At 35.9% G+C, this 18,094-nt stretch overlaps 1 protein-coding gene across 1 annotated transcript in view; it reads left to right on the top strand.

The window, feature by feature from the left end:
* The window catches only part of LOC145681441 (uncharacterized), a 115,685-nt gene extending 100,144 nt beyond the window's left edge, over positions 1–15,541 (top strand). The window contains exons 9-11 of the mRNA XM_081753086.1: positions 2,891–2,970; positions 11,506–11,546; positions 15,188–15,541. Coding sequence (XP_081609212.1) covers positions 2,891–2,970; positions 11,506–11,546; positions 15,188–15,387 — 321 coding nt within the window. The 3' untranslated portion in view covers positions 15,388–15,541. The remainder of the gene's footprint in view (positions 1–2,890; positions 2,971–11,505; positions 11,547–15,187) is intronic.
* Positions 15,542–18,094: the final 2,553 nt, after the last annotated feature.

Raw genomic sequence — 18,094 nt, 5'->3', positions numbered from 1 at the left:
TGGTGACCTCGAGGTCAAAAGTCAAATATTTAACTCTTTATGGCACGGTGCTTCTAAAACGTTATCTAAAAGGTGGTATAAGTACCACCGTGCTTCAAAGAGTTAACCGTGTATAACTCGTAAATGGTACGACATATTAAAATTCTGTTTGCAGTTTCAGTATAAGGGTATTAAATAGTTTATGTGAAAAAGCGGTGACCTCGATGTCAAAGGTCAAATATTTAACCTGGATAACCAGACAAATCTAACAAGGAGAAGGCAGACTTTGGTAAGTAAACTTCGGGGCCATTTTTTGCGAGGTGGTAGTGCACATTTAAAGAGTTACCATAATACTACAAACTAGGAGAGCGCAATGAGCAAAATTAATGGAGAAAAAACGTCTTCAAAAAGTTTTCTACTCGCCACATATACTGTACGACGCGCAAATTAATCAAGTGACGGCGTGACAGAGTGAGTAAAGTGTGCGACTCATATGCAAAGGGTCCCGGGTTCGATTCCGTTTGAGTCAATCTTTTTGTTTATTGCTTCAACCAATAAAGTAGCAATTTGTAACTATAAATAAAATATTAATTCACCATATGTTTATACTGAATAAAACAATAGAAATTTTCAAATCACTTCTAAAATCTTTCAATGTTCCATGTTAACTAGCAAGAAAATTTAATCTATTCCGTAAATATACTGGTATTAGGAGTTGTATTATAGTTACGACAGTCTACGGCGCCGATTTCCCTGTAAATTTGGGGACTCATTCATAAAAAATACATACAACAATAATGTAACAATAAACAATACATATTCATAAAAATACATGGGGGCTCACATGAGCTTTGGAGAGCCCGAGCACCCCGCCCCCCAGGATCGGCACCCTTGACGACAGTCGCTGTGTAATAAATGTTCTTGACGCTTTGTGTCTACGTCTGTTGACTGTGCGATAATTCTCACACTGTCAACAGATGTCGACACGAACCTTCAAGAACATTTTTTACACAACGACTGCAGTAACAATAATAGCCCCTATTTACGGAAGAGATTAAATTTTGTTCCTAATTAACATGAACATCGAAAGATTTTACAAGCGATTGAAAATTTCTATTGTTTTAATTCATTATAAACATATGGTGAATTAATATTTTACTTATAGTTACAAATGGCTACTTTATTGGTTGAACCCGGGACCCTTTGTACCTGAGTCACAGATTCTTCTCACTCTGCCACGCCGTACGCTATATGCGTCGGGTAGAAAACTTTAAGACGGGTTTTCTCCGTTAGTTTTGCCTATTGTGCTCTCCCAGTTTGTAATATTAACTCTCTAAATGTGCACTACCATCTCGCAAAAAATGGCCCCGAAGTTCACTTAACAAATTCTGTCTTCTCCTTGTAAGTTATTTTTTGAAATTTTATTTTTTCAGCTCCCCCTCCTCCTGTCGATGGGGATGAACTTGGACAAACGACATTGGGACCGTTACTATTCATTTCAACAATCCCGAAAATTATGGATTACATATTAATATCAGACGTTTTGCATTATTTTTACATGCTACTCCTTTCAACAATTCTCCTTGGGGTGTCTTACTCCCACAGTAACTTTTCGAGCCTATCTACTAAGTTTGGTTAAGATTGCTCCAGTAATAAACATTTTCATTCATACACATATAAATATATATAAATACGCGAGCAATGCCCCTTCCCAACCCAGCTGCCATGCCCGTTCATGTCTAAACTTGGAATTAAATGTCATCGCGATTATAACCTAATAGCTTGCGAACCCACACTATGTATTTGAAACGAATCTCAGTCATTTGAGACCTTTTTCCCACTCTTTCTCATCTCCCCATTCCGATGGGGCTGAACTTGGACTTTAACGTTATCAGAAATGTAATTGTTAATCTTAGTGACATCGATAACTATAAATCGGAACCTAACATTGGTCGCTTTAGATTATTTTTACATCTCAACCCCTTCTCATGACCTGGGGGTACTAATGGAGATTAAACGTAGACTTACATGTTATAGCAGGTGTCTGCAATCAATTTAGGGACCTTGAAAACAATGGATTCAATACTATCCCTAATAATTGAAGCGCTTGGAGGACAAAGGTGTTATGTAACAAATTGAATATGACGGGAAAACTGACTTTCACAACTTTGTTCCTTAACATACCGCCTTCATCCTTTCTAAATACCTGCACCCAAACGAGGACTCACTAAATAAGGTGTTATGTGGCATGTGGCATGATTAACATATAACATGTGCATGAACCGCCAGAATGCAACATTTCAAAAAATGTAACATAACACCTTTATCCTCCAAGCGCTTCAATTATTTTTTATTATTTTTCATGTCATCCCCCCCCCCAGAGGTACTAATAGGGCTGAACTTGCATTTGATCGGCATCAGGAGTGTCGCTATCATCTCAGCGACCCAAAAACTATAGATTCAACACTAAAATCAGTCGTCTTTTTTATATCATTTTTATCTTCCTCTTCCACTTCCCCTAAGAGTACTCAGAGGGTCTTACCTCAACTTGGGGCTTAATTTAAAAAAATATCAAAAGTCAACGAAAATATCTTTTAAAAAAAAAAAATGTGCATCCCTGCAGGAAACAAAACCCAGTTTTGGGAACCTAAGGAATTTTAACAACAGATTCGATGAACCGAGTGAATGACCACTGTTTGAGGATACCTGCTGCCGTAACAGCGGAAGTTACTCACCCGCTTGTAACCCCTTTATAACCAATACCGCCATAGCTTACAGTGGGACAAATTCGGCGCCTGACTACTCACGGGTCCTTAATCAATTTGATAGTATACATTTCAGAGATTTATTGAAAAATGTTATATAAATTATTGTCATAAGGAAAAGCTTATCTTTTTTTCTTTTTCTTTAGACGATTTCATCTTTGAACCGAATGAACCATCAGGTTCTTGCTCAACGGCTGAGAAGATTTGAAATATCGAAAGTTCTAGGGTAAGTCAAAATTTATGTTCTGGTAGTACTAACTACATTGAGCAATAATAAAGCTTACAAGGTATTGGTCCCAGAGGGGCCGATTAAATGTTGACTTGCGTGATTGCAAAGTATCTTTTCGATCAATTTCCGGCAAACAACGTTAATGTATTTTTCGGAAATTGTGTAATGACGTCAGTTGTAAGATTTTGAGATCCTGAAACTTAATTTATCATATTGAAAATCTTGAATCCGAATTTTAGAACAAAATTTCTGAATAAACAGATTCTGAATAGAACAATTTCTGAATAATAATAATAATAATATAAAAGCAGATACTGGAGTACATTGGAAACCGTAAATACTAATATCGCAAGCCTTTACTCTATAAATAATGTTATGAAGGTATTATTTACTACTAATTCTTTATCAATTAAATGAAATAAAATTCACACTTACCTCAGAAATTTCACATTAGCATATATCTACAGCCTGTAGATTCTAGTCCTTCCTACATAAAGCTTGTGCTATCAAAATTATACAAAATCACAAGCTTTCATTTGGGATTTGACTAACATTGGTGTTAATTCCAAGCAAAATAAAATCGCAAACACGTCGTAAACGAAGAGAAACATTTTGCGAAACACTGTGATTGCAAAGGTTCCGAAGAACGATATTTAATCGGGCTCGTTGCAAAGCCCGGGATAGCAAAGATGCGTTGCGATAACATAAGTCAATATTTAATTGACCCCAGATTGTGAAGCGGATTTAGAGAATCTACAAAAGTGGATTTACACGAGACCGGAACGTTATTACCCTTTCCATGATAAGATATGTGGTAATGATACAAAATTCTGCAATGATAGGTTGGTATTATCTGTCAGGAAAGTAAATGTACACATATTTTTCGAGTCTGGCATTCCTGCGCTCCATCCGTGGAGAGTATGAGAATTAAATCAATCAAATGTTTACTGAGGGGCAAAAAGAAAAGTTTAATCTGAATAAGACATTGCAGAGGGGCACAAGCTGTGAATACGAATAGTGCATAGTGTAAATAAAGGACGACACCGAAAGAGAAAGCCAGAAACAGCTGTTAAACGGAGAAAAAAGACTAAAAATTTTCGAAGTGGGAACATAAAACACAAATACAAAAAATACGCCGACAACTAAACATTCACCACTCCATGATCTTGGTGTAGTGGTTAACGTGCTAGCTTACAAATGCAAAGGTCGCAAGTTCGAATACCTGACAACGACATTTTTAAAAAATTTTGTTAATAATACATACAGCTCATGAGAGATGGTAAAAGAGATCGTATTTAGTCTTTCGTAGCAATTATTATTGGTAATGTTTAGTACTGATAATACTTCTTGTCTTTGCGTATTGCTTTTATTCTTTTCTTCATTTTGAAAGAGAAGAATATCCGAACAAATGCCTCCAAAATTCCTCTTATTATGAATGTAAACGCCATTTGCAATTAGTGAAGAATAAAAATTGAACGTTCCGATGTAGCTGCAAAAAGGAAAAAAGAAAAATATGGAAGTGGACCTTACTCATGGTTATTAAAAATATAATTTCTACATGCCTTACACCTCCCGACCACGTTTCTACGTTAGCAAGTAAGAGGTTTGTGTTTAGGTTAGGCTGGTCAATATCTTCTGCAAAGGGGCCCGGTTTAGCTCTGTCACACCACAGGTGCGAGCAGGGAGCAACAGTTTTTCTCTCTCCCTCTGTGTGTCTGTTTATCTATCTATCTGTATATATATAACGTTATTTGTGAATGCCATAACCACCCTAATTTTCAGCGGATTGAGATGAAACTTGGCACAAACATTAATTGTTGAAATATCTTGAGTTCGTTAACCAGAATAATCAGACGAAAATGTTCAAAATGGCGGCCCTTCAAACTCTTAAAAACTTCCAAGGGAACCAAATTTCGCCCATAAATAGGTATTCAGAAAGTTTGAAAAACTTTTCCTCTTTTACTAAAATATTTGGGTGCAGGGACTTATCCTATTTCATTGAAATATTGGATCCAATTAATCGCCTAAAGAAGGTTCACGTCCTTTCGCTACGGTCACGCTTTTTTTTATGCAGGAGGGGGGGATTTTCCTATCGGAACAAGATGATTATTAGTGATTATATGAAATTACACATTGAAAGTGAAGTAACATGTGAAACGTGTTATTTGAAAGAATAATATAATAAATGTGCTTTCCTCTAATACAGAGAACTCTAAATAATATATTTCGAGTTCGGGAGCGTGAATGGCGAGGAGTATTATTTAATTTGCTTTTTAGTAACACATTGCATTGCAAATAAAGGTAGGCAACACTAGTGGTAAATAAAATATAATAATAATAATAATAATAATAATAATAATAATAATAATAATAATAATAATAATAATAAGTATTGTTTGTGGCATGGCAATATCTTCTTCAAACGTAATGATTGTAACGCCATATCTCCCTTACAAACAAAATATTAGCAATTTATATCGAGAGAACGGGAAACTGTTGAGTGATGGGAACAACGTTGGACAGTATGCACTCATAGTACTCAGGAAAATAAGCGATTTCAATGCAAAATGAACGAAGAGTCATTGTCATGGGTAGTCATGGGGCCACGGCAGAGCCCTCTTTAGGCAAAATGTCGATAACTTATATCGAGAGAACAGGAGGTGATAGTGCGATGGGACCAACGCTGGACACCGTGGACCCATAAGGCGCATCGAAAAAATTAGGGGAGCGGCCGCCAGCCAGCCTTACTTATTTCCACATAATAATATAAAATTATATTGTCGAAATACACACACGAGTTAGCTAGTAATATTTCATATTATTATTATTATTATTATTATTATTATTATTATTATTATTATTATTATTATTATTATTAACAGCGTCTTTTCATTACATGTGCATGTTTGACATGAAGCCAAAGAGAAGATCTATCATTCGTAGAAAAAATAAGAATAGACAGTTACTTTAACTGTGAAGGACGGCAAAAAATACGAAAAGAGTAACTACCTGTAGCAAAAAGAAATAATACTTTCTCTCAAATGGATAAAAAAATGAAGCCGAGATAGATTCGAACTCGCTTGGACGGCGCGAAAAGCCAGTGCTTTGTCCACTTTTTTTCACTGACTCACCGAACGTGTTTCAGTATCTTACTTATTGCTAATTTTACTTGCTTCACTCGTTTAACTTGCTTTTTCTAATAACTTATAACGACAAGGACACGAACACAGAAACTTCGAGGACAGTTAAAAACCATAGATCCTCTCCCGCCGGGAATCTAACCCGGGACACCATACACCAAAGGCGCACGTGCTAGCCACTAGACCAGCGGGGAGGGCACCGCTCACTCCCTGTGTCGTTAGGGATTACGATCACTGTATTGCCAGCTATCACTTCTGTGGGTTGTATACTATGATCACATGTTTCCTCTTTGCTGGAAGAGTTAAACCTATATTCTATGTAATACATGAGGTATTTACACCTACATGCTCTTCATATAATGTAATAAAAGGGTCATGCTGGGAATAAGAAAAAAAACATTCCTTGGACAAAACGGAAACTATTGGCATCAGAAATATTTATCTACGAGGCATGCGCAGTAGTATATTTCAGAATAGTTACTGTTTAGTTCAGTAAACGAAGAAAGGGGTATAAAAAAGCAAATATGTCGCGTCAACGAGATCGACCAGAGTTGACAGAGGCGGAAGCAGATGTGTAATAATACAACTTGGTTAAATTGATAATTGGTTCTTTATTATGTAGTAGATCGTATCACTACTTTACGGAAGAGCAGAGCAAGACTTACTAACGCTGTCATATAGTAAGCTTTAGTAACATGATCATACAGACACAAATGGATGTAACTGTGAGTACTACAACTTGGATTTAACGAAAGCCGTTTAGATATTCAGTGGTTTGCAGGGTTGTATAGGACACAAAAAGTTAAGACACAATACAATTCTTCATACCTCAGCTTCCAGTAACTAGATACATGCAATTTCTGGTTAGATACTGAAACTGCTGTCGGATTTTAATACACGACGTATTGCAGGATACAAAATGCTTTGCATTACTTGTTTGTTTGTAGACAGCTACTAGCTTAGTGTTCTGAAAGGTTGTGTATAAACTAGGGATAGCCAATTCCGGAATTATTACTTTCCGAACTCCCGAAAGTAAAACCGGACAAATTCCGGAATTCGGAAAAATCCGATTTTGGAATAATTCCGGAATTCGGAAGAATCCGGAATTTAGAAATTTCTGATTTCGTTACCATTCCGGAATTTGAAAAAATCCGGATTTTTTCGAAATGCGGAGTTTTCTCAATTCCGGAATTTTCTAAATTCCGGATTCTTCCCGAATTTCTACTGGCTTTTCGCGCCGTACCATGCGAGTGCGAATCTATCTACTTATTCTTATTCTTTCTACAAATGATGGATCTTCTCTTTGGCCTCATGTCAAACATGCACACGTAATGAAAAGACGCTGTCGATAATAATAATAATAGTATGAAATATTACTAGCTAACTCGTGTGTGTATTTCGACAATATAATTTTATATTATTATGTGGAAATAAGTAAAGCTGGCTGGCGCTCGCCCCCCTAATTTTTTCGATGCGCCTTATGGCTTCACGGTGTCCAGCGTTGGTCCCATCACACTATCACCTCCTGTTCTCTCGATATAAGTTATCGACATTTTGCCTAAAGAGGGCTCTGCCGTGGTCCCATGACTACCCATGACAATGACTCTTCGTTCATTTTGCATTGAAATCGCTTATTTTCCTGAGTACTATGAGTGCATACTGTCCAACGTTGTTCCCATCACTCAACAGTTTCCCGTTCTCTCGATATAAATTGCTAATATTTTGTTTGTAAGGGAGATATGGCTTTACAATAATTACGTTTGAAGAAGAATTGAGGAAGATATTGCCTTGCCACTAAAAAAAACACCTATTATTATTATTATTATTATTATATTATTATTTTACTTACCACTCATGTTGCCTATCTTTATTTGCATTGCAATGTGTTACTAAAAAGCAAATCAAATAACACTCCTCGCCATTCACGCTCTGAACTCGAAATACATGATTTACAGTTCTCTGTGGTAGAGAAAAGCACATTTATTATATTATTCTTTCAAATAACACGTTTCACAAGTTACTTCACTTTCAATGTGTAATTTCATATCATCACTAATAATCATCTTGTTCCGATACGAAAATAACCCCTCCTGCAAAAAAAAAAAAAAAAAAAGCCTGACCGTAGCGAAAGGGCGTGAACCTTCTTTATGCGATTAATCGGGTCCAATATTTCAATATGTCTCTGCACCCAAATATTTCAGTAAAAGAGGAAATGCTATTAAAATTTTCTGAATACCTATTTATGGGCGAAATTTGGTTCCCTTGGAAGTTTTTAAGAGTTTGAAGGGCCGCCATTTTGAACATTTTCGTCTGATTATTCTGGTTAACGAACTCAAGATATTTCAACAATTAATGTTTGTGCCAAGTTTCATCTCAATCCGCTGAAAATTAGGGTGGTTATGGCATTCACAAATAACGTTATATATATACAGATAGATAGATAAACAGACACACAGAGGGAGAGAGAAAAACTGTTGCTCCCTGCTCGCACCTGTGGTGTGACAGAGCTAAACCGGGCCCCTTTGCAGAAGATATTGACCAGCCTAACCTAAACACAAACCTCTTACTTGCTAACGTAGAAACGTGGTCGGGAGGTGTAAGGCATGTAGAAATTATATTTTTAATAACCATGAGTAAGGTCCACTTCCATATTTTTCTTTTTTCCTTTTTGTAGCTACATCGGAACGTTCAATTTTTATTCTTCACTAATTGCAAATGGCGTTTACATTCAAAATAAGAGGAATTTTGGAGGCATTTGTTCGGATATTCTTCTCTTTCAAAATGAAGAAAAGAATAAAAGCAATACGCAAAGACAAGAAGTATTATCAGTACTAAACATTACCAATAATAATTGCTACGAAAGACTAAATACGACCTCTTTTACCATCTCTCATGAGCTGTATGTATTATTAACAAAATTTTTTAAAAATGTCGTTGTCAGGTATTCGAACTTGCGACCTTTGCATTTGTAAGCTAGCACGTTAACCACTACATCAAGATCATGGAGTGGTGAATGTTTAGTTGTCGGCGTATTTTTTGTATTTGTGTTTTATGTTCCCACTTCGAAAATTTTTATTTTTTTTTCTCCGTTTAACGGCTGTTTCTGGCTTTCTCTTTCGGTGTCGTCCTTTATTTACACTATGCACTATTCGTATTCACAGCTTGTGCCCCTCTGCAACGTCTTATTCAGATTAAACTTTTCTTTTTGCCCCTCAGTAAACATTTGATTGATTTAATTCTCATACTCTCCACGGATGGAGCGCAGGAATGCCAGACTCGAAAAATATGTGTACATTTACTTTCCTGACAGATAATACATAACTAGTATGTGTGCTAATTTGATCCTTTACAGGTCTTTAATCATTGTACTGCCAGAAAATTAAGCAGTGACAGCATGCTGCATCGAATACCAAACTGTAATTAGATTCCTCCATCTTCAAGGAAATCGGCACAAACGATGCGTGAAGAGATGTATGGTGACGAATGTCCATCTTATGACATAGTGAAACGCTGGAAGAGAGAATTCAAATGTGGTCGTACAAGTCTATAATATGACCCAATAAAAGGTCGTCCCTATTACGGCTACAAATCCAAGCGTGATGATAAAAGTTGAGTAGTTGGTGCTTGAGGATAGATGTGTGATTATTAATTATTTAGCTAGGGAGGTGAACATTAGTAGTGGGACAGTTCACAACATATTAGAACATTCTGTATATGAGCAGTGACACCAAGGTGAGATCATCGATTGTTAACATTTTTTTTTCAAAAACAGCAACGTGTGCAGTGAACATGAAGCATTTTGGATCAAAAGGACAAGTATATATACTGTGTAAATAGATTAGTCACTATCAGTTGCGTATTCAAAGGGGGACTTCTGGGCTTAAGCTCCCCGAAATCTTACTTACTGTAGTAAAGTAAATGAAATAGCAGAATTTTCACATTTCCAGGCAAAGCCCCTTCCGAAACAAAATCGTAAGTACGCCACTGATCGCTATGATAAATGTTTGGTATCTATGACTCTGAAACTAAAGAAATGAGTAGAACATGGAAACATACCTCATCTCCCACCTCCTAAAAGACTGAAAAGTAGCATTCATCCAACAAGGTCATGTTGTCAGCGTTTTGGGATCATAAAGGTGTAATCTTGGCTGATTACTTACGAAAAGTGGCTAATCTTACGAACCTGCTGCGAAGTTCGGATAGTATCGAACGGGATAGTATCAAAGCAAAGGGACAAGGTTTGCTCTCAAAATGTATATTGCTGCTAAGTAGACAATGCACCGGCACGAACATTCTCTTTTGTGCGCCAATGTAGCTACAAACCTCTATTCACCATATTTACCTGATCTGGCTCCGTCCAATTACTTCCTCTTCTCTAATATTAGCACTTTCGTTCCTGGCCTTATATAGCAAATTTCAGCTTTCTGTCAGTTTAGTTAATTCTTAAAAGATAATGTGCCATTTAGTAGAAAAAGGGTAGGCAGGCGAAATACACGACAAATAAATTTTTGAACATCCTAGTTTAACATGAATACAATACTTATTGGTATTGTTGGGTGAAATTGCGACAATTTGGGCTTTGTCCATTTGCATTAGTAAGCAACCCCGAGTGTTCCTAGAATCGGAAGTTAAAAAGCATTTGCGAGGTAGACGTTTATGACGAGCAGGTCAATTATTGCGGTGGAAGCATGGTTTGTCTCCAACTCTTCAGACTTGTATGCATATGGTATAATGGACTGATCCATAAATGAGAGAAATATAAAGCAACACGAGATGATTAAGTAGAGGAGAACAGGTCCGTGGATGAAACTGCAGATTCCTCTACTCACAGTAGACTCATTGAGATTATTGTTTTTACCTAAGTTTCAGCTGCGAATGGCCGTACACATAGAAGTTCTGGCACTATAGAGGTTTAAGGATGTGAATATATTTAATGGTAAAATTTTATAGGTAAGTAATATACTAAAACTTGTTAGAAACGTGTTTACGTTTAAATTTTACTACGTCAAGCCTACATAACGGTTTAATAATAATAATAATAATAATAATAATAATAATAATAATAATAATAATAATAATAATAAACATTGCCAATTTTGAGGGGAGCATGAGGAAACAGAACGCACGAAGTTGCAAGATTTTTGAAAACCATGCGTTTTATACAAACCACCCTGTTTATTGATAACTGCGTAACACTTCCTTTATGCCTAATTACTGCGCTTTTATAGTAACTGCATTTAATGAAATATTCTCTCAGAATTTATGATAAACCGATTATAGTCATTTGTGTTTGAAAGAGGAAAATTAACTTTTATCTTTTGTTACTCATCTTATATTTCTACAATGCTTTCAAAACTTTTCATATTGTACCTTTGTCTCTGTACTCTTTCAGGTATCCTGAAGCCAGTGTTATCGTTGTTTCAAAGCCTAAATGTAAGTTTGGACATTCGATATTTAGTGTTTTAGAAATTTCCCTCTTATCTCAGATTTATCATTACTTTTACGTTATAGACCCTATATGTATTTGCGTTATGTAGTTACCCGTAAAAAGTGTAAAAAGACCGTCTGTATCTGCACAATAGAGTAGAGTAGAAAATTATCTGTACAGTAGAGAAAACTGAATTCCAGTTATTCAGTTAATCCAAAATATTGATAAAACATGAGAGGCATGTATATCCATTTTCATGGGAGCTGTTCAAAGGCTATTTTCCTTTATACAACTTATTTTATCAATACTTTCTGAATGATATGACTAATGTAGATAGTACATTGTACCTTCTGAAATTAAATTAAGTTATAAATGTAGTTAGATACAGGAAACTGCATTAAAATCGGCCAATTAATAATATTATTTTATTGAGCTATAAATGAAAATGCAACATCTCTGCAAATAACACTATTGTATATATACACACTCTCTCTCTCTTCTTCCTCTATTTCTGAAGAAAAAAGTTGGTTATAGGTATTTGAGAGCTAAATTCAAATATGTGTTCAGTTCTTCTGCCTCAGACATAGTTTAATAGTAGGGCCTAATTAGATTTTAAAAAAATAATTTAACATTTTCATATAATTCTACACAATTGAGTTCATATAGTAATATATACTGACTAAAATTCAAGAAAAAGCCCACGATATTTAACGAATAACGGAAGGTAATGTTTGATACTTCACATATGTATTCACTCTTTAGCAAGTATCCTAAAGGAATATTTGCAAAGAATAGACAAAAATTGAACAGAATATCTTATTTCGTGCTTTCGCACTGAATGTTCTTCTTGCCCCGAAGAATGTGGGAGCATTATGAGCATCAATTTCCCTTCGTACCGTTTCTCCATGATAACTACGTCTATGAAATATTTCCTTGCGACTGTCCAATATACCACTGCAATTTTCCGGAAAGAAATCCAGATTTGGATCCCTGAAATGTGCTTTCAAGGACATGTTACGTCATAAATCTTTGTAAGCTTTGATCAGTTTATTCACAAATTCATTGTATTTGGCATGTCTTCTATTTCCAATGTAACTTTTTTGTTATTTATTTGCAACATATGCATTTGTTGTTGTTGTTGTTGTTGTTATTATTGTTAAGTATGCTTCAAACCTTCGATCTTGTTGAAGATGTCCAATCTGAGGACCCACAAATATCTTCAATTTTAGCATCTGATAAATTAGGAAATTTATCAGAAAGATGTACAAACCCTCTGCCTGTTGGACCTATAGCCTTTACAAAGGTTATTTAATTATGCCCAGTTTCATGCGAAGGATGCAAAAAGTATATTGAAGGATGCAAAAAGTATATCTTCAACGAAATACCAGATTTTTACCGCTACATATTTTTAAGCTATTGTTCTGATACTACTTACTTACAAATGTTAAAACATAAACATGGAAAACAGGCTTCATAGAAATACTACAGATATACATTTACCTAACTTTGTGTCTTCAAAGGATCGTAATAAATCAATTTACGTTCGCAGTAATCTACGGCATCCCACTATGACTTGAGTGTAAAATCTTATAATATCTAAACAGTCACGCCATACGAAAACGCCATATATTCAAAAGTAGTGTTACCAACTACTTTACACAAATTCACTATATTTGCTGCAAATGTATCTATATATTCGAATTACTGGAAAACTAATCCTGATAGGGAAATTCTGAATTCAAATTTGAATTTACCTAGGTAAATTCCTTTAGCATTACTAATTTTCATCCCAAAGTAAACTTTTGTAACAGTGTAATCCATGAATGAACATGTCTCAGCACCAATAGTCCATCTCCAACACGTGAGGAGATTATGGATTCCTAGGTGGTAGAAGTTGCGGAACGGGAACCAAAAGGTTTGTCCAGTGTGTGGGTCACATGTATTGTTCGGAACAGTCATCTACGCAGAGAGTTACCTACAAATGAAATTAATGGTACCTGCAGTGATACGGAAGATATTTGAGTGTTTCGTAAACAAGTCAGATAATGTCGTCATGGATGGCAACCTTAGTAACATTTATTAGTTTAACATCCCACGATTATGCACCGAGGTTAAGGAAGACAGTAATGATGAAATGGATGATACGATGGTGGAATGACGAAAGTGGGAGGAAACGGGAGAACGCACGCAATCAATATTTTTTCACCACAAAGCCCACTTGGAGGTAGCTGGGTTCGAACCAGGGACTCCACGCATGAGAGGTTATCGCTGTACCATTGCGCAAACCATTGTTTATCATCGTAACTGAAGTGCCATCATTCCCTGTGCAGTTATTATTCTGGCTTGTAACTTATTCTGACTTGTAACGATAGTGTTATTTTTTACGGACGTGACCTTCCTCAAGAGCAACTTTTCTTGTTTACGTAACATGCAAGATTCTTTCCGTGCTGAAATAAATCAACTTTTTCATTGATCACTTTACAACAGTGAAAAAACTCCGATTTTGGACATTATTCCGTAACTGTTTGCGTCAATGCAATGCAAACTTTCTAGTTGCATTTTTAGCTTGCAGCAAACGATATTACATATTGATTTTGCTATATGATGTCAGTAACACAAATTTTGCGTTTTGCTGTCATCTATCATCCGCAATTTTATCACAAACTCGCCACCATAATTCTTTAGCAAGGAGCTATGGCTATAGAATTAGCGCCGCGTCTTTGGCGTAAGAGATCTGAGTTCCATTCTCGGTGGAGCTCATGTTCAGATCCCACGTTAAGCTGTAGATCCACGTCTCATATAGCCTCGCTGCTGAAACGAGCGTTAAGGTCTTAATCAACCAACCAGCTAATAAAGTATTTTAAAATAATAGTTTGCGTTGCGGTGTGCAAATTTTTTAAAGGTTGATATGAAATGAGTCGCTTTGTGATTCAATCTTAGCTCCATAGTTATTGTTCTGCCTTTGTGGTTATAAACAAACCTATAATTACTCTAGTCTGTATCAAAAAGGCTCGCTAAGAAATCGTAGTATTCCATTTTCCTGCTAGACAGTACTCCGCATCGGTCACACATTGTCACTCACATTCACGATCCACTTCCGAAGGAAGAAAAATACCTTGATCCACAGTTCACACCACAGAAATCGATAAGCTGAGAGGCAACTAGACCTGCCAGCCAGCCTGCTCGTTACAACAACAAAGGTGAATACGTACGAGTTGTATGATTCTTGCTGTAAAGATTAGCCTACAGTTTCTACATGGTTTCTAAGTGTCGAATCTCGTAAGAGAGCAAGAAAGACCGCATTCAAAGCCCATAATCTTAGTACGTATCCATGTTCGAGAAAAAAGTTTAGAGGAACTGGTACCATTAAAGAAAAGATAAACTATAAACTTATTAATGTAAATTGGTTTATGAGTGTTACATTAGCTTCCTTTTATAATGTTGTAGCGCTACTGCCGTTATCCCCAGTACTCTACAATATACGCCACTGGTTAAGTTGCAGCTATTCAACATTTCGAACATACTTCACGTAGCCTATCGGCTTTAAACAAAACTACTTGGGACGCATTAGTGATTATTACTTTCGTTTAAATTCACATGTCCTACATTTTTTTCTGTTTCTTTTTCATTATTTGTTTGTTTCTAGATGGCCAGCAGGAGCTAATGAGTAACGAGAAAGCACTTATTCCAAGAGAAAGCAGAAAGATTAAAAAGTTTAGACTTCCTTTTGTACCGAAAGCAGTCAGAATATGGTATGGAGGTAAATGGTATCTCAAAATGGACGGTCAAATACAGCCACTCTATCGAGAAGAAACACGGACTGAAAAAATATACGGGTTTTTCTAAGGTGATTTGTAACTACTCGTCTTAACACTGTTATTTCTCTGTAAGAGGCATGTAATTCTTATGTTACTGTAAAAGTAGTTTTCTGTTTGTTACTATAAAAAATAAATGTTTAACTTCAGTTATAATATTATGTACCGGTATTTCCAGTTAATAAAATAAATTTTACCTTAATAATTTTACATATTTTTGTAGTCTACTGTATAGATATAACTAATAAATTATAGTTATAACAGTTCTCATTTGTAATGAATGAAATTCGTATGTGTGTGAACAAAAGCAAGTAAACAAGTGAATAGCTGTTCGGTCAATCAGTGAATAGCTGATGTTGTGGATTAGGATGTTAATAAATAAATAAATGCTACCTCTACCTCTTCTTTACAATCTAGAATTGGTCTCGACCCAATCAGAAAAAATAAATCCTCTCGAGCAACAACGCGAACGTTTGCGGAGCATGATCCACTCAATATTAGGCTGAGACGTAGGGGAGGGGGCGGATTCATTTTTTTTATACCTGGATAATGAATACTAAACTACGAGTACCATATCTATTAATCATTGTTTATTACATCCATATTTAATAACACTAAATTATGGTTCTTTATTTCTATAAAAGCCAGAAGTTCCGCTTATTCAACCTCTAACCACATTTTCCATCTCCAATTTAGTCATACTCTGTCGTCTTTTGTCTCTAATCTTCTTTTAACAAAGTAACAAATGAAGAAAGCATACGGCGTACCAGTCTTCTCGACTTTTGAGATTGAAATCTTTTGAGTTTTACGTCCTGCGGTTATGCCGGTTAGGCTAAAGGAGACGGTGATGATGAGTAATGAATGAAATGGTGGAATGAAGAAAGTGGGAGGAAACGGGAGAACCCCGAGAAAACCCACGCACACGGTGTTTGTCCACCACAAAGTTCACTTGGCGGGGGCTGGGATCGAACCCTGGACCCCAATCACCAGAGGTGAACGCTCTACCACTGAGCCACCGCGGCCCAGCACTTTTGAGATTGTGTGCATAGAATTGTGAGTAGTCTAATTTCAGTGCTGGAAAAAAAAATCATGAAACCACGAACAGAAAATGTTTCCGAACACAAGAAATGTATTGTAATTTCATTAGTGGAAAAATACAAAGACATTATTGAATGTAAACAGACTGATTTAGAATAACGAAGTTGAACCCTCAAATTCGGCCGTTCAAACTAAAACCAAGTTTATCCACCATTTGACCGAGACTTAACCTTGAACGTTGTTAGTGCAACAGACATTTTCACCGAGCTTGGTTATGACCCTCGTTCAACAGTTGAACTTCGTTGGTGCACATGGCCACTAGCGTTCAATTTAACTACATGTATAAAAGTGAAAAGAACAAAGATTGAAGGTAACTTCTAGACCCATGCACCGATTTTGATTTTTTCTGGTACATGAGATGACCATGGCCTAACTTTGTGCTTTTTCTTAATCATGTTATTTTGACGAAAACTCATATCCTAAGAAATGAGCGGGAATCATAATATATGCTAAAATTGAGTATCTTACGAACCTTTCAAGTTAGAAAGATGAAGACTGGTGTATAAAATCCTCATTAGACATACGAGACCACATGTCCAAGCATTTCTGAAAATTTCCGTTTTAAGGAGACGAGGCATTTTTTTAAAATCATATATTATATATATATATATATATATATATATAATGTATGTCATATGTTCCAGCATTACCTTGGACCTCTTACAGTAGGTTCAACCAACCTTAGTGTGGGGTGGAAAGGGTCGACATGTAAAAATAATCGAAAACGACCGATATTACTGTTGAATCCATAGTTTTTGGGGTCGTTAAGATGATTAGTATCATTCTCAATGCTATTTAAGTTTGTCCAAAACAGCCAAGATTAGCGTCGAATCCATAGTTCTCGGGATTATGTGAAACCGACTGACCAGTCTGAAATGACTTTTGGAACATAATATGCACCTCAAGCTTGTTTGTCATCATGTAACTTTGATTAAACGGCTAATTCTCGGAAAACAGGACGTTTCAAAATGTATACAACAGTAGAATATCTTATGGATTGTTGTTGTTACATTTTCATTGAAAAATGTATCCTACGGAAGAAGGAATAATATTTCAGGGTGTCTTCCTAAAATTCCAAAATGAAATTTCGTGACTTTTTTGTGACCTTTGCTTTACCAAACCATAAAATTTTGTAACATTCTCAAGAGCGAATTAGGTTGAATTTTCATGCATGCGATAGAAGCGTGCTTTGCTTGTAATTTGGTAGCGTTTAAAGCTGACCATCGACATTTTTGGTGGTGAATTTTGACGTTTTATGCAACAAAATTTTCCAGTCTGTACTTATATTTGTACAGATTTGAAAAAGAAAATCGAGACCCAAAAGCTAAATTTCGTGACTTTTTCTTGACTTTCATGACCGTTTCCTGATTTCGTGACTTTCATGACCGATAGATACCCTGTATTTTCCATAAACCCATTTTGCCCGTGCGAAATACGGGCATTTCAACTTGTCAAATAAAAGTCAACAAAATAACAATAAAAAAACAGATCTAATGAAAATATTATGTTGTAGAATTATGTACATTTATTGTGCACTAAACTCAACTTCGTTATTTAGAAGAAAGAAAGAAAAAGGTGGAAGCTAATATAGTTCGGATCTCGTATTATGAAGTAAATCCGTATCTCATACGGTTTCGCTA

This window comes from Thermobia domestica, chromosome 3 (genome assembly GCF_964235325.1).
Source record: "Thermobia domestica chromosome 3, izTheDome1.hap1.1, whole genome shotgun sequence".
In the NCBI taxonomy this organism is placed as follows: domain Eukaryota; kingdom Metazoa; phylum Arthropoda; class Insecta; order Zygentoma; family Lepismatidae; genus Thermobia; species Thermobia domestica.
Note: the sequence above shows the minus strand (reverse complement) of the source record. Positions and strands in the feature narration are given on the sequence as shown.